Source organism: Scyliorhinus canicula, chromosome 20 (genome assembly GCF_902713615.1).
Source record: "Scyliorhinus canicula chromosome 20, sScyCan1.1, whole genome shotgun sequence".
NCBI lineage: Eukaryota > Metazoa > Chordata > Chondrichthyes > Carcharhiniformes > Scyliorhinidae > Scyliorhinus > Scyliorhinus canicula.
This window is the reverse complement of record NC_052165.1, coordinates 96,062,445-96,084,135: the sequence shown is the minus strand read 5'-3', so window position 1 is coordinate 96,084,135 and position 21,691 is coordinate 96,062,445. Positions and strand designations below refer to the sequence as shown.

Genomic DNA, 21,691 nt, shown 5'->3' with positions numbered 1-21,691 from the left:
CAGATCGACTATGAATTCACATCTACCTCATACATACCCCTGAATGATCGATAATGTAAATTGTTTTATCTACCTGAGCTTGTACAGTAAAGTTTGTTGTTTATTCAAGATCCATGGCGCTGAAATCTAAAAGAGTTTGAATCTCAAACTTTTGCTACTTTAAACAAACCATTCCTGGTCAGTAAGCAAATCCCAGCAGGAGGGGTGGGAGTAATAGGGGGTCTGCTCAAGCATCATAACCACGTTGCCGTGGTCATTTTAACTGCTCTAGGTGTGGTGAAGTCAGGGATAGAGATTTTCTCTGTGTTCCTGCGAGCCAAGGTACTCTCTCTGTCATAATGCAGTTGCTGCTTCTTCTATTACACGGCTTCCAAGCCACCAAGAGACGTGCCACGCACATCCCAACAATCCACCCTGCCATGGCCCCAATGATGACCGCGGGCACAAAAACTAACACGATGCCAAGCAAAGCACCCAATCCAGCTGCATGAGAATTCCAGATCAGGAAGTTGGATTTTGCCAATGCGGGACCCGCTTTGAAAGACCCGAAAAATAATCCAGTCAATCCAAAGGCAGCAATCAATATGATGGCACAGATACGCTGCAGGTGCTGCTCGTATTTTTGGTTGTAATCCTCACAGAGGATCTGCAGGTCTCTCACCATTCGGGCATTCAGCCCTGTTATCTCCATCACATTCTCCTCAGTTCCCCTCAGACACATTCTAAAATCATCGCTCAGCACACTGCACTTCTGCTGCAAGAATTTCCTCATTGAGCTTGGAGTGAACTTCACAAACCAGAGCAGAATCCAAACGTGATACCTGAATAACACGAAAGAGAGCATGGGGTTAGATACAGAGTAAAGCTCCCTCTGCACTGTCCCCATCAAACACTCCCAGGACAGGTACAGCACGGGGTTAGATACAGAGCAAAGCTCCCTCTGCACTGTCCCCATCAAACACTCCCAGGACAGGTACAGCACGGGATTAGATACAGAGTAAAGCTTCCTCTACACTATCCCCATCAAACACTCCCAGGACAGGTACAGCACGGGGTTAGATACAGAGTAAAGCTCCCTCTGCACTGTCCCCATCAAACACTCCCAGGACAGGTACAGCATGGGGTTAGATACAGAGTAAAACTCCCTCCACACTGTCCCCATCAAACACTCCCAGGACAGGTACAGCACGGGGTTAGATACAGAGTAAAGCTCCCTCTACACTGTCCCCATCAAACACTCCCAGGACAGGTACAGCACGGGGTTAGATACAGAGTAAAGCTCCGTCTACACTGTCCCCATCAAACACTCCCAGGACAGGTACAGCACGGGGTTAGATACAGAGTAAAGCTCCCTCTGCACTGTCCCCATCAAACACTCCCAGGACAGGTACAGCACGGGGTTGATACAGAGTAAAGCTTCCTCTACACTGTCCCCATCAAACACTCCCAGGACAGGTACAGCACGGGGTTAGATACAGAGTAAAGCTCCCTCTACACTGTCCCCATCAAACACTCCCAGGACAGGTACAGCACGGGGTTAGATACAGAGTAAAGCTTCCTCTACACTGTCCCCATCAAACACTCCCTGTTCATGATGTGGAGATGCCAGCGTTGGACTTGGACTGGGGTGAGCACAGTAAGAAGTCTGACAACACCAGGTTAAAGTCCAACAGGTTTGTTTCAAACACTAGCTCAACTGAGGAAGGAGCAGTATTTCGAAAGGTAGTGTTTGAAACAAACCTGTTGGACTTTAACCTGGTGTTGTAAGACGACTCCCAGGACAGGTAGAACACATGAGCAGGAATTGGCAATACCTCATTTCCGAAATGCTTTTGAAAGTCACTGAGCTTCTCCTCCATAATTCTCTCAATCAGAGCGGTGAACTCTGATTGGTAGGCGTTGCCGCAGGTTTTCATCTCTTTCTGCAGTTGTTGATCCATCTCAGTAACCAGCGTCTGCTTCTCCTCCTCAGGGCCGCTGATATTCGACTGAAAATTCTCCCTCAGCTCCTCCGCCTTCTCCTCGAGGAGTCTCCGCATTAAAGCAGGAATGGTGATGACATCACCAACTTCCTGACACTGCCGCTTAAAATTACACAAAAAGCCTGAATTAGGTACAGAGTAAAGCTCCCTCTGCACTGTCCCCATCAAACACTCCCAGGACAGGTACAGCACGGGGTTAGATACAGAGTAAAGCTCCCTCTGCACTGTCCCCATCAAACACTCCCAGGACAGATACAGCACGGGGTTAGATACAGAGTAAAGCTCCCTCTACACTGTCCTCATCAAACTCTCCCAGGACAGGTACAGCATGGGGTTAGATACAGAGTAAAGCTCCCTCTACACTGTCCCCATCAAACACTCCCAGGACAGGTACAGCACGGGGTTAGATACAGAGTAAAGCTCCCTCTACACTGTCCTCATCAAACTCTCCCAGGACAGGTACAGCAAGGGGTTAGATACAGAGTAAAGCTCCCTCTACACTGTCCTCATCAAACACTCCCAGGCCAGGTACAGCACAGGGTTAGATACAGAGTAAAACTTCCTGTATACTGTTCCTATCAAACACTCGCAGAACAGCAAGGTACCATAGTGGTTAGGTCTATGGCCTCACAGCGCCTGGTCCCAGGTTCGATTCCTGGCTTGGGACACTGTCTGTGCAGAGTCTGCACGTTCTCCCCATGTCCACGTGGGTTTTCCGGGTGATCAGGTTTCCCCCCACAAATCCCGAAAGACGTGCTATTAGACAATTTGCAAATTCTGAATTCTCCCTCTGTGTACCCGAACAGACACCGGGACGTGGAGACGAGGGGCTTTTCACAGTAACTTCATTGCAGTGTTAATGTAAGCCTACTTGTGACAATAAAGATTATTATTATATTTGATACAGCACGAGGTTAGATACAGAGTAAAGCTCCCTCTACATTGGGGCTACAGAGTATAGCTCCCTCTACACTGTCCCCATCAAACACTCCCAGGACAGGTACAGCACGGGGTTAGATACAGAGTAAAGCTCCCTCTACACTGTCCCCATCAAACACTCCCAGGACACGTACAGCACGGGGTTAGATACAGAGTAAAGCTCCCTCTACACTGTCCCCATCAAACACTCCCAGGACAGGTAGAACACATGAGCAGGAATTGGCAATACCTCATTTCCGAAATGCTTTTGAAAGTCACTGAGCTTCTCCTCCATAATTCTCCCAATCAGAGCGGTGAAATCTGATTGGTAGGCGTTGCCGCAGGTTTTCATCTCTTTCTGCAGTTGTTGATCCATCTCAGTAACCAGCGTCTGCTTCTCCTCCTCAGGGCCGCTGATATTCGACTGAAAATTCTCCCTCAGCTCCTCCGCCTTCTCCTCGAGGAGTCTCCGCATTAAAGCAGGAATGCTGATGTGATGACCGACTTCCAGACACTGCCGCTTAAAATTACACAAAAAGCCTGAATTAGATACAGAGTAAAGCTCCCTCTGCACTGTCCCCATCAAACACTCCCAGGACAGGTACAGCACGGGGTTAGATACAGAGTAAAGCTCCCTCTACACTGTCCCCATCAAACACTCCCAGGACAGGTACAGCAGGGGGTGAGATACAGAGTAAAGCTCCTTCTGCACTGTCCCCATCAAACACACCCAGGACAGGTACAGCACGGGGTTAGATACAGAGTAAAGCTCCCTCTGCACTGTCCCCATCAAACACTTCCAGGACAGGTGCAGCACGGGGTTAGATACAGGGTAAAGCTCCCTCTGCACTGTCCCCATCAAACACTCCCAGGACACGTACAGCACGGGGTTAGATACAGAGTAAAGCTCCATCTACACTGTCCCCATCAAACACTCCCAGGACAGGTACACACAGGGTTAGATACATAGTAAAGCTCCCTCCACATTGTCCCGATCAAACACTCCCAGGACAGGTACAGCACGGGGTTAGATACAGAGTAAAGCTCCCTCTGCACTGTCCCCATCAAACACTCCCAGGACAGGTACAGCACAGGGTTAGATACAGAGTAAAGCTTCCTCTACACTATCCCCATCAAACACTCCTGGGACAGGTACCGCACAGGGTTAGATACAGAGTAAAGCTCCCTCTACACTGTCCCCATCAAACACTCCCAGGACAGGTACAGCACGGGGTTAGATACAGAGTAAAGCTCCCTCTACACTGTCCCCATCAAACACTCCCAGGACAGGTACAGCACGGGGTTAGATACAGAGTGAAGCTCCCTCTACACTGTCCCCATCAAACACTCCCAGGACAGGTATAGCACAGGGTTAGATACAAGTATAGCTCCCTCTACACTGACCCCATCAAACACTCCCAGGACAGGTACAGCACAGGGTTAGATACAGAGTAAAGCTCCCTCTGCACTGTCCCCATCAAACACTCCCAGGACAGGTACAGCACGGGGTTAGATACAGAGTAAAGCTCCCTCTACACTGTCCCCATCAAACACTCCCAGGACAGGTACAGCACGGGGTTAGATACAGAGTAAAGCTCCCTCTACACTGTCCCCATCAAACGCTCCCAGGACAGGTACACCACAGCGTTACATACAGAGTAAAACTCCCTCTACACTGTCCCCATCAAACACTCCAAGGACAGGTACAGCATGGGGTTAGATACAGAGTAAAGCTCCCTCTACACTGACCCCATCAAACACTCCCAGGTCAGGTACAGCACGGGGTTAGATACAGAGAAAGCTCCCTCTACACTGACCCCATCACACACTCCTAGGACAGGTACAGCACGGGGTTAGATACAGGGTAAAGCTCCCTCTGCACTGTCCCCATCAAACACTCCCAGGACTAGTACAGCACAGGGTTAGATACAGAGTAAAGCTCCTTCTGCACTGTCCCCATCAAACACTCCCAGGACAGGTACAGCACGGGGTTAGATACAGGGTAAAGCTCCCTCTGCACTGTCCCCATCAAACACTCCCAGGACTAGTACAGCACAGGGTTAGATACAGAGTAAAGCTCCCTCTGCACTGTCCCTATCAAACACTCCCAGGACAGGTACAGCACAGGGTTAGATACAGAGTAAAGCTTCCTCTACACTATCCCCATCAAACACTCCTGGGACAGGTACCGCACAGGGTTAGATACAGAGTAAAGCTCCCTCTACACTGTCCCCATCAAACACTCCCAGGACAGGTACAGCACGGGGTTAGATACAGAGTAAAGCTCCCTCTACACTGTCCCCATCAAACACTTCCAGGACAGGTACAGCACGGGGTTAGATACAGAGTAAAGCTCCCTCTACACTGTCCCCATCAAACACTCCCAGGACAGGTATAGCACAGGGTTAGATACAAGTATAGCTCCCTCTACACTGACCCCATCAAACACTCCCAGGACAGGTACAGCACAGGGTTAGATACAGAGTAAAGCTCCCTCTGCACTGTCCCCATCAAACACTCCCAGGACAGGTACAGCACGGGGTTAGATAGAGTAAAGCTCCCTCTACACTGTCCCCATCAAACACTCCCAGGACAGGTACAGCACGGGGTTAGATACAGAGTAAAGCTCCCTCTACACTGTCCCCATCAAACGCTCCCAGGACAGGTACAGCACAGCGTTACATACAGAGTAAAACTCCCTCTACACTGTCCCCATCAAACACTCCAAGGACAGGTACAGCATGGGGTTAGATACAGAGTAAAGCTCCCTCTACACTGACCCCATCAAACACTCCCAGGACAGGTACAGCACGGGGTTAGATACAGAGAAAAGCTCCCTCTACACTGACCCCATCAAACACACCCAGGACAGGTACAGCACGGGGTTAGATACAGAGTAAAGCTCCCTCTACACTGTCCCCATCAAACACTCCCAGGACTGGTACAGCACGGGGTTAGATACAGAGTAAAGCTCCCTCTACACTGTCCCCATCAAACATTCCTGGGACAGGTACAGAATAAAACGCCCTCCATAATCTGGCCATCAAACAGTTACAGGATAAGGACTACAGTGGTCAATAACGTTCAGTAACTAACGTAGATTTAGGATGGGACCAAGTAAATCTGTGAAGATGGTCATACAGACTCAAGGGTAACTCCGCTTCTCTCTACACAGGTATTGCCAGATCTGTAGAGTTAATTGAGCATTATCTGTAATTATACCTTGTAAACCTCAATGTAAAGGCAACTAAAGAAAAAGTCATGTGATCAGGAATTGGCAATACCTCATTTCTGTAATAATTTTGAAAATCCCTGAGCTTCTCCATAATTCTCTCAATCAGAGCGGTGAACTCTGATTGGTAGGCGTTGCCGCAGGTTTTCATCTCTTTCTGCAGTTGTTGATCCATCTCAGTAACCAGCGTCTGCTTCTCCTCCTCAGGGCCGCTGATATTCGACTGAAAATTCTCCCTCAGCTCCTCCGCCTTCTCCTCGAGGAGTCTCCGCATTAAAGCAGGAATGGTGATGACATCACCAACTTCCTGACACTGCCGCTTAAAATTAAACAAAAAGCCAGAATTAGATACAGAATAAATCTCTCTACTGTCCCCAACAAACACTCCCAAGACATGTACAGCACAGGGTTAGATACAGAGGGAAGCTCCCTCTACACTGTCCCCATCAAACTCTCCCAGGACAGGTACAGCACGGTGTTAGGTACAGAGTAAAGCTCCCTCTGCACTGTCCCCATCAAACACTCCCAGGACAGGTACAGCACGGGGTTAGATACAGAGTGTGGCGCTAACAATTATACTCAAAGCCGAGAGACTAGTACAATAGAGGCTTTATTGCTGTACGATGTTGTCCCTCCATCCGCAACTGTAGACTGAGGGTCTGAGCAGCTCTCATACATATTTATACACAAGCTCCCTGTGGGCGGAGCTAGCCGGCAGGGGCTGACCGGAGGAACCTGTATTACAGGTACAGGCATACATCCCCCTACTGCAGTACACATAACTACAGTGGTTATCTCACCACACAGAGTAAAGCTCCCTCCACACTGTCCCCATCAAACACTCCCAGGACAGGTACAGCACAGGGTTAGATACAGAGTAAAACTTCCTGTATACTGTTCCTATCAAACACTCGCAGAACAGCAAGGTACCATAGTGGTTAGGTCTATGGCCTCACAGCGCCTGGTCCCAGGTTCGATTCCTGGCTTGGGACACTGTCTGTGCAGAGTCTGCACGTTCTCCCCATGTCCACGTGGGTTTTCCGGGTGATCAGGTTTCCCCCCACAAATCCCGAAAGACGTGCTATTAGACAATTTGCAAATTCTGAATTCTCCCTCTGTGTACCCGAACAGACACCGGGACGTGGAGACGAGGGGCTTTTCACAGTAACTTCATTGCAGTGTTAATGTAAGCCTACTTGTGACAATAAAGATTATTATTATATTTGATACAGCACGAGGTTAGATACAGAGTAAAGCTCCCTCTACATTGGGGCTACAGAGTATAGCTCCCTCTACACTGTCCCCATCAAACACTCCCAGGACAGGTACAGCACGGGGTTAGATACAGAGTAAAGCTCCCTCTACACTGTCCCCATCAAACACTCCCAGGACACGTACAGCACGGGGTTAGATACAGAGTAAAGCTCCCTCTACACTGTCCCCATCAAACACTCCCAGGACAGGTAGAACACATGAGCAGGAATTGGCAATACCTCATTTCCGAAATGCTTTTGAAAGTCACTGAGCTTCTCCTCCATAATTCTCCCAATCAGAGCGGTGAAATCTGATTGGTAGGCGTTGCCGCAGGTTTTCATCTCTTTCTGCAGTTGTTGATCCATCTCAGTAACCAGCGTCTGCTTCTCCTCCTCAGGGCCGCTGATATTCGACTGAAAATTCTCCCTCAGCTCCTCCGCCTTCTCCTCGAGGAGTCTCCGCATTAAAGCAGGAATGCTGATGTGATGACCGACTTCCAGACACTGCCGCTTAAAATTACACAAAAAGCCTGAATTAGATACAGAGTAAAGCTCCCTCTGCACTGTCCCCATCAAACACTCCCAGGACAGGTACAGCACGGGGTTAGATACAGAGTAAAGCTCCCTCTACACTGTCCCCATCAAACACTCCCAGGACAGGTACAGCACGGGGTGAGATACAGAGTAAAGCTCCTTCTGCACTGTCCCCATCAAACATTCCCAGGACAGGTACAGCACGGGGTTAGATACAGAGTAAAGCTCCCTCTGCACTGTCCCCATCAAACACTTCCAGGACAGGTGCAGCACGGGGTTAGATACAGGGTAAAGCTCCCTCTGCACTGTCCCCATCAAACACTCCCAGGACTAGTACAGCACGGGGTTAGATACAGAGCAACGCTCCATCTACACTGTCCCCATCAAACACTCCCAGGACAGGTACAGCACAGGGTTAGATACATAGTAAAGCTCCCTCCACATTGTCCCGATCAAACACTCCCAGGACAGGTACAGCACGGGGTTAGATACAGAGTAAAGCTCCCTCTGCACTGTCCCTATCAAACACTCCCAGGACAGGTACAGCACAGGGTTAGATACAGAGTAAAGCTTCCTCTACACTATCCCCATCAAACACTCCTGGGACAGGTACCGCACAGGGTTAGATACAGAGTAAAGCTCCCTCTACACTGTCCCCATCAAACACTCCCAGGACAGGTACAGCACGGGGTTAGATACAGAGTAAAGCTCCCTCTACACTGTCCCCATCAAACACTTCCAGGACAGGTACAGCACGGGGTTAGATACAGAGTGAAGCTCCCTCTACACTGTCCCCATCAAACACTCCCAGGACAGGTATAGCACAGGGTTAGATACAAGTATAGCTCCCTCTACACTGACCCCATCAAACACTCCCAGGACAGGTACAGCACAGGGTTAGATACAGAGTAAAGCTCCCTCTGCACTGTCCCCATCAAACACTCCCAGGACAGGTACAGCACGGGGTTAGATACAGAGTAAAGCTCCCTCTACACTGTCCCCATCAAACACTCCCAGGACAGGTACAGCACGGGGTTAGATACAGAGTAAAGCTCCCTCTACACTGTCCCCATCAAACGCTCCCAGGACAGGTACACCACAGCGTTACATACAGAGTAAAACTCCCTCTACACTGTCCCCATCAAACACTCCAAGGACAGGTACAGCATGGGGTTAGATACAGAGTAAAGCTCCCTCTACACTGACCCCATCAAACACTCCCAGGTCAGGTACAGCACGGGGTTAGATACAGAGAAAAGCTCCCTCTACACTGACCCCATCACACACTCCTAGGACAGGTACAGCACGGGGTTAGATACAGGGTAAAGCTCCCTCTGCACTGTCCCCATCAAACACTCCCAGGACTAGTACAGCACAGGGTTAGATACAGAGTAAAGCTCCTTCTGCACTGTCCCCATCAAACACTCCCAGGACAGGTACAGCACGGGGTTAGATACAGGGTAAAGCTCCCTCTGCACTGTCCCCATCAAACACTCCCAGGACTAGTACAGCACAGGGTTAGATACAGAGTAAAGCTCCCTCTGCACTGTCCCTATCAAACACTCCCAGGACAGGTACAGCACAGGGTTAGATACAGAGTAAAGCTTCCTCTACACTATCCCCATCAAACACTCCTGGGACAGGTACCGCACAGGGTTAGATACAGAGTAAAGCTCCCTCTACACTGTCCCCATCAAACACTCCCAGGACAGGTACAGCACGGGGTTAGATACAGAGTAAAGCTCCCTCTACACTGTCCCCATCAAACACTTCCAGGACAGGTACAGCACGGGGTTAGATACAGAGTGAAGCTCCCTCTACACTGTCCCCATCAAACACTCCCAGGACAGGTATAGCACAGGGTTAGATACAAGTATAGCTCCCTCTACACTGACCCCATCAAACACTCCCAGGACAGGTACAGCACAGGGTTAGATACAGAGTAAAGCTCCCTCTGCACTGTCCCCATCAAACACTCCCAGGACAGGTACAGCACGGGGTTAGATAGAGTAAAGCTCCCTCTACACTGTCCCCATCAAACACTCCCAGGACAGGTACAGCACGGGGTTAGATACAGAGTAAAGCTCCCTCTACACTGTCCCCATCAAACGCTCCCAGGACAGGTACAGCACAGCGTTACATACAGAGTAAAACTCCCTCTACACTGTCCCCATCAAACACTCCAAGGACAGGTACAGCATGGGGTTAGATACAGAGTAAAGCTCCCTCTACACTGACCCCATCAAACACTCCCAGGACAGGTACAGCACGGGGTTAGATACAGAGAAAAGCTCCCTCTACACTGACCCCATCAAACACACCCAGGACAGGTACAGCACGGGGTTAGATACAGAGTAAAGCTCCCTCTACACTGTCCCCATCAAACACTCCCAGGACTGGTACAGCACGGGGTTAGATACAGAGTAAAGCTCCCTCTACACTGTCCCCATCAAACATTCCTGGGACAGGTACAGAATAAAACGCCCTCCATAATCTGGCCATCAAACAGTTACAGGATAAGGACTACAGTGGTCAATAACGTTCAGTAACTAACGTAGATTTAGGATGGGACCAAGTAAATCTGTGAAGATGGTCATACAGACTCAAGGGTAACTCCGCTTCTCTCTACACAGGTATTGCCAGATCTGTAGAGTTAATTGAGCATTATCTGTAATTATACCTTGTAAACCTCAATGTAAAGGCAACTAAAGAAAAAGTCATGTGATCAGGAATTGGCAATACCTCATTTCTGTAATAATTTTGAAAATCCCTGAGCTTCTCCATAATTCTCTCAATCAGAGCGGTGAACTCTGATTGGTAGGCGTTGCCGCAGGTTTTCATCTCTTTCTGCAGTTGTTGATCCATCTCAGTAACCAGCGTCTGCTTCTCCTCCTCAGGGCCGCTGATATTCGACTGAAAATTCTCCCTCAGCTCCTCCGCCTTCTCCTCGAGGAGTCTCCGCATTAAAGCAGGAATGGTGATGACATCACCAACTTCCTGACACTGCCGCTTAAAATTAAACAAAAAGCCAGAATTAGATACAGAATAAATCTCTCTACTGTCCCCAACAAACACTCCCAAGACATGTACAGCACAGGGTTAGATACAGAGGGAAGCTCCCTCTACACTGTCCCCATCAAACTCTCCCAGGACAGGTACAGCACGGTGTTAGGTACAGAGTAAAGCTCCCTCTGCACTGTCCCCATCAAACACTCCCAGGACAGGTACAGCACGGGGTTAGATACAGAGTGTGGCGCTAACAATTATACTCAAAGCCGAGAGACTAGTACAATAGAGGCTTTATTGCTGTACGATGTTGTCCCTCCATCCGCAACTGTAGACTGAGGGTCTGAGCAGCTCTCATACATATTTATACACAAGCTCCCTGTGGGCGGAGCTAGCCGGCAGGGGCTGACCGGAGGAGCCTGTATTACAGGTACAGGCATACATCCCCCTACTGCAGTACACATAACTACAGTGGTTATCTCACCACACAGAGTAAAGCTCCCTCCACACTGTCCCCATCAAACACTCCCAGGACAGGTACAGCACAGGGTTAGATACAGAGTAAAGCTCCCTCCACACTGTCCCCATCAAACACTCCCAGGACAGGTACAGCACGGGGTTAGATACAGAGTAAAGCTCCCTCTGCACTGTCCTCATCAAACACTCCCAGGACAAGTACAGCACAGGGTTAGATACAGAGTAAAGCTCCCTCTGCACTGTCCCCATCTAACACTCCCAGGACAGGTTCAGCACAGGGTTAGATACAGAGTAAAGCTCCCTCTGCACTGTCCCCATCAAACAGTCCCAGGACAGGTACAGCACGGGGTTAGATACAGAGTAAAGCTCCTGTGGTGATCACAAGTTAACCAGATGCAACACAACTGAGCGACCACTAGAGGGAGCACGGGAGAGCCATATAAATAGATCAGGACAGGAAGTGAGGACACTCTACACAGCAGGCAAAGGCTGGGAGCTGTGGACACAGCAGGAGATATAGCACTGAAGGTAGCCGTACGTAGAGCTCTGAAGAATGAACAAACTCACAATAAAGCATCTTCTCCACATTTGAGACTGCGAGCTTTATTAAGACACGAGGAACAACACATGGTACCAGGAGTGATTTCAGGACGCTTACGACAGGACAACTCAGCTGCAGATACAGAAAGCACAAAATGGCCTGGAAATCTCCTACTGGACATTTGACTGGGGAAGACATCGCTAATTCGAGGATGTGGCATGGATACCCACCTCAGCTGGACACGACTGGCAATGTAAGAAATGTCTGGAAAAGGTTTAAACAAATGTTCGATTTTTATCTCATAGCTAATGATGTAGCAGAAGCCTCAGACAAAATTAAAATAGCAATTCTCATCGAAGGGCCTGTCAATAGGAAAGTGAATAATGGATTTAAATACTCAAAAGGTGAAGCCAGGAACAGCTTACAAACGTTACTAAACAAATTTGAAGAGTACTGTGAGAAATTTGAACAGCAAGGCATGCTCACAGTCCAAACTGCACAGAGACTGAGTGATGCAAAACTTAAAAAATCACAAAAAGATCAGGAAATCGCGAATGCACAGTACAGATCAAAAAGAAGAAATAACATGAATTTTTCACAAAGCCAAAACGCTGAAATCCAGTCCAGATCGGAAAGAAAAGGTAACTTACAACTTTTAGAAAGAACAAACGCTGAAATCCGCGATAAAATGGCGTCGGAGCACATTTTGCAGTCTCGGGTAAGCAAAGAACTACAAATCGCGTCTGCGCATGCGCCGGAACCGGAAGTCGCGCATGCGCAGTTTAAAAAAGATCGCGGCGCCGATCGTTATGCGCATGCGCAAGCCGCGCATGCGCAGTCAAAAAAAGTCTTCGTCGCGGATCGTCATGCGCATGCGCAAGCCGCGCATGCGCAATGGACACCGAACTGCACAAGGAAAGAAAGCCGATTTGCGCATGTGCAAGTCATGCCAACGCGTGACGTCATGACGTCTGAGAATCCTGACCACGCCCACTTAAAAGGGAAATGCCCGAAAATTGAAACCAAGACACTTAAAGTGGTAAAACCAAATTTTCTTGCCTCAGAACACAGAAAAACGCCTGAACTTAAACCAACAGTGAAAAACAACTTGCACAAAACCTTGGAAAAAGCTGCCTTCACCACACACAGTGAAGCGAACAAAAAGAATTCCGAAACAACAAAAGATGATTTGTTTTTCGACGATTACCTCTCAGACCTGACTGAGTCAGTCGGATATGCTAATCACAGCATCGGCGACACGGTCGCAAAGTTCAACACGAACCAACTCGTGGTAGAAGAAGCCAACCAAGATGAAATGGCTTTCAAAGAATACTACTCAGACATGGAGGAGTTATTTGGACATGCTGATCACAGCATCAGCGACACCGTTGCAAAGCTCAACACGAATCTACTCATGGTGGATGAATCCAACACCATGGTGCCATGGCAGCTCGTCGATACATTGGATGACAGCAATACCCAAGACGAAGACGACGCCAAGCACAGGAAGACTCCACGGAGCGAGCGATGACAGGCTCCACAGTGCGAGTGATGAAAGACGCCAACAGGGATGCAAGCAAACACTCCCGGGCGGACACCAAGCATGAACAAGACCATGAAGGTAAACCCGCTGTACCTGAGCAACCGCAAGCAGACTATGAAAGTCTACCAAGCTCACAGGAACAAGAAGAAAGAGCGGACTATGAAAGTCCAACACGCTCACAGGAACAAGAAGAAAAAGCAGACTATGAAAGTCCAACACGCTCACAGGAACAAGAAGAAAGAGCAGACTATGAAAGTCCAACACGCTCACAGGAACAAGAAGAAAGAGCGGACTATGAAAGTCCAACACGCTCACAGGAACAAGAAGAAGACAATGCACCTCTGCCCACTGCATGCGAAGACAGTGACAAGGTGATCACACTCAACGTACAGGATCACAGTGAGACTGACAGTTCTCAGCTTGTCTGTACCGAAGCACAGAGCGAAAACAGTGACAAGGTGCTCGCACTCGACGTACAGGATCACAGTGAGACTGACAGTTCTCAGCTTGTCTGTACAGAAGCACAGAGTCGGGCCACCCAACAGTCCACAGAGACAATGCCGAAAGAAACCATGCAGATTCTGACTCCAGAAGAGGAGCACCTGGAGTCCAGAGACATCAAACAAAAAGAAACCATGCAGATTTTGACTCCAGAAGAGGAGCACCTGGAGTCCAGTGAGATAACATCAACAGAAATCATGAAGATTTTAACTCCAGAAGCGGAGCACCAAGAGTCTAGAGAAACCACGTCAACTGAAATCATGCAGATTTGGACTCCAGAAGAGGAGCGCCGAGAGTCCACAGACACCGCGTCAAATGTAATCAAGAAGACTTTGACTCCGGAAGACGAGCACCAAGAAAGCAAAGATGCGGAATCCAATTCTCCACAACTGATTGATGTCACCTGCACCGATGCAACATCAGATCATTCGCACCACTCGCGAGAAGACGAGCACCAAGAAAGCAAAGATGCGGAATCCAATTCTCCACAACTGATTGATGTCACCTGCACCGATGCAACATCAGATCATTCGCACCACTCGCGAGACGGAATGCTCAATGACTCAAATTATCCACTCGGGACACTCATAGAGTATAACAAGAAAAACAAAAGTCAAAAGAAACACAGCAAGAACAAAAACAACATGAAGCGCGACAAGACCAACAACAATAGCAAGAAGCACAGCAGAAACGAGAACGACAACAGCAAGAAGAAAAGCAACATGAAGCGCGACAAGACAAACAACAATAGCAAGAAGCACAGCAGAAACGAGAACGACAACAGCAAGAATAAAAGCAACATGAAGCGCAACAAGACAAACAACAACGTCAGGCACAAAGATAGCGACAACGACAGAGGCAGAAACAACAAGAATGGCAACAAACACAACAAAGTCAGGAGCAAAGATAGCGACAACAACAAAGACGGAAACGACAAAAACAGCGACAAGTACGGCAACGGAAACAACAAAAACAGGAACGACAGAAACAACAGCAATGAAACAACGACTTGTACACAATGGCACTACTTGGCACATGATGGACGATGCCACAGCACACTGCAAAACGATAACAAGACTACAAACATGTCATGGGATGACAACGAATCGCACAAACTCACGTCTGCTCCAGAACAAGCAAGCACACCAGCATCCAAGGCGGATGAGACAATAAATCAACACCACAAGCACAAAAAAAAGTCCATGCCAGTCAACATCAGTGATGTGACCATGCAAACACCTCGGGATGACGCATTGGGTACTTAAGATAACAAGGAACACCAACAACATTCACAGCGGACTTGCAATATCAATATCACCACGTCATCAACAACAAAAAGAAAAAAAAAAAGCTCTGAACAAATTCATCAAGTTTGGACTCATAAATGTGTTTATTAAGTTTGGACATATAAATACATTGGCTTTGTTAACTAAGGCAATAGCATTATCACTTGTATAGATACGCATATCATAAGTTACTGTTTTGTATAATTTTCCTTAATGATGTACAGAAACTATGTAATGAGAAAGAGGGGGATGTGGTGATCGTAGATTGACTAGATACAAAAACAACAGAGCAAACACGAGCGGGAGAGCTATAAATACACTGGGACAGGATGTACAATTTTCTTTAACGATGTTCAGAAAATATGTTAAGAGAAAAAGGGGGATGTGGTGATCACAAGTTAACCAGATGCAACATAACTGAGCGACCACTAGAGGGAGCACGGGAGAGCCATATAAATAGATCAGGACAGGAAGTGAGGACACTCTACACAGCAGGCAAAGGCTGGGAGCTGTGGACACAGCAGGAGATATAGCACTGAAGGTAGCCGTACGTAGAGCTCTGAAGAATGAACGAACTCACAATAAAGCATCTTCTCCACATTTGAGACTGCGAGCTTTATTAAGACACGAGGAACAACACAGCTCCCTCTGCACTGTCCCCATCAAACACTCCCAAGACAGGTACAGCACTGGGTTAGATACAGAGTAAAGCTCCTTCTGCACTGTCCCCATCAAACACTCCCAGGACAGGTACAGCACGGGGTTAGATACAGAGTAAAGCTCCCTCTGCACTGTCCCCATCAAACACTCCCAGGACAGGTACAGCACGGGGTTAGATACAGAGTAAAGCTCCCTCTACACTGTCTCCATCAAACACTCCCAGGACAGGTACAGCACGGGGGTTAGATACAGAGTAAAGCTCCCTCTACACTGTCCCCATCAAACACTCCCAAGACGGGTACAGCACGGGGTTAGATACAGAGTAAAGCTCCCTCTGCACAGTCCCCATCAAACACTCCCAGGACAGGTGTGGTGATATGATCTGCATACTCGTCTGCCATTGGGCCAGAACGTCGGCTTACCATTGGCCCTGGTTGGTCATGTGCCTCTCGACCGATTGGTCGATAGGCTGAGTTCACCACGCCTCTATTAACGAGGTATAAATGCAGACGCCTGACGATCGTCCCTTTCCACTGTAGACGATCGCAGAGCTGTGTTCTAGTCAATTAAAGCCAGACTTTGGTAAATCACTCGCCTCGCGTGCAATCGATGGTACATCAATTTAATTGACTACGACTTTGAAGATGGAGTTCCGCATCAATCCCGAATGCCTCCGCATCAGCCCGCAAACTCCGAACTCTGCAGACTCTGGCTGACTTGCCTCGAAGGGTTCCTAGCATCTACAACCACCCCCCCCACCGGGGTACAGAAGCTGCATGTCCTCCACTCCAGCGTGTGTATTGACGCTTACTCAATAATCAAAGACGAAACAGATTATGATGACGCTATACGGAAGCTAAAAGGACAATTCATCAAACCGACCAACAGGGTATTCGCTCGACATCTGCTGGCCACCAGAAAGCAGGTCCCCGGTGAGTCTCTAGACCAATACGCCCGGGCCCTCTGTGCCCTGGGGAGAGGTTGCGCCTGTGTAGCGGTGTCCGCTACAGAGCACATGGAGCTACTCATCAGAGACGCTTACGTGGCTGGGATGCTGTCTCCCATGATCCGCCAGCGGATGCTGGAAAGAGACAAACTCAGTTTAACGGAGACGCTGACTCTCTCCGCCTCCCTGGAGGTCGCAGATCTAAGCGCTCGCAACTATGACTGGCCAGGCCGAGCGCTCGCACCTATGACCCTGGCCAGGCCAAGCGCTCCGACCTATGACCCTGGCCAGACCGAGCGCTCCGACCTATGACCCTGGCTAGGCCGAGCGCTCCCACCTATGACCCTGGCCAGGCCGAGCGCTCCCACCGATGACCCTGGCCAGGCCGAGCGCTCCCACCTATGACCCTGGCCAGACCGAGCGCTCCGACCTATGACCCTGGCCAGGCCGAGCGCTCGCACCTATGACCCTGGCCAGGCCGCCTCCTGGCACGCTTCCCACCAGCCACCCGCCGCTCCCGGCCTCCCTCAGGCTTGTGCCGCGGGACGCCCCGATAAATCCGCGGGGCCCCGCTGCTACTTTTGCGGGTACGCTAAACACCCTCGCTTGCGCTGCCCAGCCCGCTCCGCCCTCTGTAAGAGCTGCGGGAAGAAGGGCCACTACTCCACGGTCTGCCAGGCCAAAACGCTGGCTGCAGCGCTTCTGGAAACTGCACAGCACTCTCCCCCCCTCCCCCAGGCCTCTGCAAGCGGCCTGTGTGCCTCTCTCTCTCTCCTCCAGGGCCCCACCAGCCGCTCCTGACTCGTGCCCCGCCGGCCAACAAGCGCACCTCCCCGGCCCCTCCAGGCCTCTGCCAGCCTGCCCCGCACGTTTCTCCCCCCCCGCCCCCGGGCCCAATCGCCCGACCGGCTCGCCTCTCCGGGCCCTCCCGGTCTCTGCCTGCCCGCAGCGCGACTCTGCTCCCCCCGCCCCCGGGCCCCGGCTCCCCCCGCCCCCGGGCCCCGGCGCCCGACCGGCTCGCCTCTCCGGGCCCCCCCGGTCCCTGCCTGCCCGCAGCGCGTACCTCTCCCCCCCGCCCCCGGGCCCCGGCACCTGACCGGCTCGCCTCTCCGGGCCCCCCCGGGCCCTGCCTGCCCGCAGCGCGACTCTGCTCCCCCCGCCCCCGGCCCCCCGCACCCGGCCTGCGCGCCTTACCTCCTCCCGCAGCTGCTGCACCTAACCGGCCTCCTGGAGCCGGCCTGCGCATCCCCACAGCTGATGCACCCGGCTCGTCTCCTGGAGCCGGCCTGCACGTCCCCACAGCTGATGCACCCGGCTCGCCTCCTGGAGCCGGCCTGCGCGCCTCACCTCCTCCCGCAGCTGCTGCACCTAGCCGGCGTCCTGGAGCCGGCTTCCGCATCCCCACAGCTGCTGCACCTAACCGGCCTCCTGGAGCCGGCCTGCGCGTCCCCACAGCTGATGCACCCGGCTCGCCTCCTGGAGCCGGCCTGCGCGTCTCCGCAGCTGATGCACCCGGCTCGCCTCCTGGAGCCGGCCTGCGCGTCTCCGCAGCTGATGCACCCGGCTCGCCTCCTGGAGCCGGCCTGCACGTCCCCACAGCTGATGCACCCGGCTCGCCTCCTGGAGCCGGCCTGCGCGCCTCACCTCATCAGCTCGCAGCGCCGGCAACGCTAGCTCCGCCACCAGCGGCCACGAGGGCTTCCTGGGCGCCGCCATCTTGGGCTGCCGACCCCACGTGCGGATACTGGGCGCCGCCATCTTGGGGAACAGACATCACATGTGGATCCTGGCCACCGACTTCCAGATCTGCCACGCAAGGTCCCTCCAGCATCGACTCGGACGGCGACAACGGATTTTCTCCACGGCTCGCGGCCGTTCAACTCGACCAGTCTCATCCACGCACGCTCGCCAAAACGACTACGCTGATCCACCTCAACGGCCACGAGACGGACTGCCTGCTGGACTCCGGGAGCACGGAAAGCTTCGTTCACCCTGACACGGTAAGATGCTGCGCGCTCCTTGTCCATCCCGTAACACGCAAAATCGGTTTAGCCTCAGGTTCGCACTCCGTCCACATCACCGGGCGCTGCATCGCGGACCTCACGGTCCAAGGGAAGGTTTTAAAAAATTATAAATTCCTTGTCCTCCCTGACCTTTGCGCACCGGCACTCCTAGGACTGGACTTCCAGTGCAACCTGCAGAGCTTGACTTTCCAATTCGGCGGCCCTATACCCCCCTCCCTGTTTGCTAATCTCACCCCCGATTGCAAACGCGTCGCCACACGGAGCAGACGGTACAGTGCCCAGGACCGATCCTTCATCAGGTCCGAGGTCCAGAGGTTGCTGACGGAAGGGGTCATCGAGGCCAGCAACAGTCCCTGGCGAGCCCAAGTGCTGGTGGTCCGGACGGGGGAGAAAAACCGGATGGTCATCGATTATAGCCAAACCATCAATCGGTTTACGCAACTGGACGCGTATCCTCTTCCCCGTATTTCTACCATGGTAAACGAGATCGCGAGATACAAGGTCTTCTCCACTGTGGACCTTAAGTCCGCTTACCACCAGCTCCCCATCCGCGCGAGTGACCGACTGTACACCACGTTCGAGGCTGACGGGCGCCTCTACCACTTCCTTAGGGTTCCGTTTGGTGTCACAAATGGGGTCTCGGTCTTCCAAAGGGAGATGGACCGAATGGTCGACAAGTACGGATTACAGGCTACCTTCCCGTATCTTGATAATGTCACCATCTGCGGCCACGACCAGCAGGACCATGACGCCAACCTCCAGAAATTCCTCCAAACCGCAAAACTCCTTAACCTCACGTACAATAAGGATAAATGCGTGTTCAGCACCGACCGCCTAGCCATCCTCGGCTACGTAGTGCGTAACGGAGTGATAGGCCCCGACCCCGAACACATGCGCCCCCTGATGGAACTCCCTCTCCCCAATACCCCCAAATCCCTCAAACGCTGCCTGGGGTTTTTTGCACACTACGCCCAATGGGTTCCCAACTACGCGGACAAGGCCCGTCCCCTCATGCAAACCACGACCTTCCCGCCGTCGACGGAGGCCTGCCAGGCCTTCAGCCGCATCAAAGCGGACATCGCAAAGGCCACGATGCGCGCCATCGACGAGGCCCTCCCCTTCCAGGTCGAGAGCGACGCATCAGAAGTAGCTCTGGCGGCCACCCTGAACCAAGCGGGCAGACCCGTGGCCTTCTTCTCCAGAACTCTCCAGGCTTCCGAACTCCGCCACCCCTCTGTGGAAAAGGAAGCCCAGGCCATAGTCGAAGCCGTGCGACATTGGAGGCACTATTTGGCCGGCAGGAGGTTTACCCTCCTCACAGACCAACGGTCAGTAGCCTTCATGTTTGATAATGCACAAAGGGGCAAGATCAAAATGACAAGATCTTATGGTGGCGGATCGAGTTGTCCACGTACAACTATGATATCATGTATCGTCCTGGGAAGCTCAATGAGCCTCCTGATGCCCTGTCCCGCGGTACCTGCGCCAGCGCGCAGATAGACCGCCTCCGCTCCCTCCACACGGACCTCTGCCATCCAGGGGTCACCCGCCTACACCATTTCATTAAGGCCAGCAACCTGCCCTACTCCATCGAGGAAGTCAGGTCAGTAGCCCGTGACTGCCACATCTGCGCCGAGTGCAAACCGCACTTCTACCGCCCCGAGCGCGCACACCTGATCAAAGCATCCCGCCCCTTCGAACGTCTTAGCATTGACTTCAAGGGGCCCCTTCCCTCTAACAACCGCAACATTTACTTCCTGGCGGTTATCGACGAACACTCCCGCTTCCCCTTCGCCATTCCCTGTCCCGACATGACCACATCGACTGTCATTAAGGCCCTACTCTCCATCTTCTCACTGTTCGGCTACCCCGCGTACATACACAGCGATCGGGGGTCCTCATTTATGAGCGACGAGCTGCGTCAATTCCTGCTCGACAGGGGCATCGCCTCTAGCAGGACGACCAGCTATAACCCTCGGGGTAACGGACAGGTCGAGCGGGAGAATGGTACCATCTGGAAGACCATACTACTGGCCCTCCGGTCTAGAAATCTCCCTATTTCCCGATGGCAAGAGGTGATCCCCGATGCACTGCACTCTATCCGCTCACTCCTCTGTACTACAACTAATCAGACACCTCATGAGTGTCTTCTTGTTTTCCCCAGGAAGTCATCCTCCGGATCCCCTCTCCCGACGTGGCTGGCCGCCCCCGGACCCATCTTGCTCCGGAAGCATGTGCGGGTGCACAAGTCCGACCCGTTGGTGGAGCATGTCCAGTTACTCCACGCTAACCCGCAGTACGCGTATGTGGAGCACCCCGACGGTCGGCAGGACACGGTCTCCCTCCGGGACCTGGCACCCGCCGGCGTGCAGCCCCCCCCCACCACAGACCCCCCCTCCCCTTTTTCACCCCAGCACCCCACTCAGCTTCCCCATCCCTCATCCATGGCGTCTCCGCGGCCAGCTCAGGTGACGGAGACAACTCGAGGTCTATCGCTCCCGGACTCCAGGACATCAGCAGGACCATCAGCCGATCCGACGACACCTCCTCCACTACGGCGCTCGGCCAGGACGTCAAGGACCACCAAACGACTGATCGAATCCATCTAGAGTTCTACGGTCCCATGGACTTCCTTTTGTAAATATTGTTATGTCTGGGCCAGTGGCAAGCCCCCAAATCCGACAAGGGTACGGAGAGAAAATTATTCTCCCGACGGCTACTCATATCATCAGTTCTTCACCCCCCCCCCCCCCCACCCCGGGTCTCGTTCACACCCCACCCCCCCCGC

At 51.8% G+C, this 21,691-nt stretch overlaps 1 protein-coding gene across 1 annotated transcript in view; it reads right to left on the bottom strand.

The window, feature by feature from the left end:
* Positions 1-635: 635 nt before the first annotated feature.
* Positions 636-21,691, bottom strand: part of LOC119954818 (coiled-coil domain-containing protein 91-like) — a 45,608-nt gene continuing 24,552 nt past the window's right edge. The window contains exons 2-7 of the mRNA XM_038780359.1: positions 10,662-10,928; positions 7,626-7,895; positions 6,185-6,451; positions 3,151-3,420; positions 1,815-2,084; positions 636-821 (exon numbers count right to left, since the gene is read on the bottom strand). Coding sequence (XP_038636287.1) covers positions 729-821; positions 1,815-2,084; positions 3,151-3,420; positions 6,185-6,451; positions 7,626-7,895; positions 10,662-10,928 — 1,437 coding nt within the window. The 3' untranslated portion in view covers positions 636-728. The remainder of the gene's footprint in view (positions 822-1,814; positions 2,085-3,150; positions 3,421-6,184; positions 6,452-7,625; positions 7,896-10,661; positions 10,929-21,691) is intronic.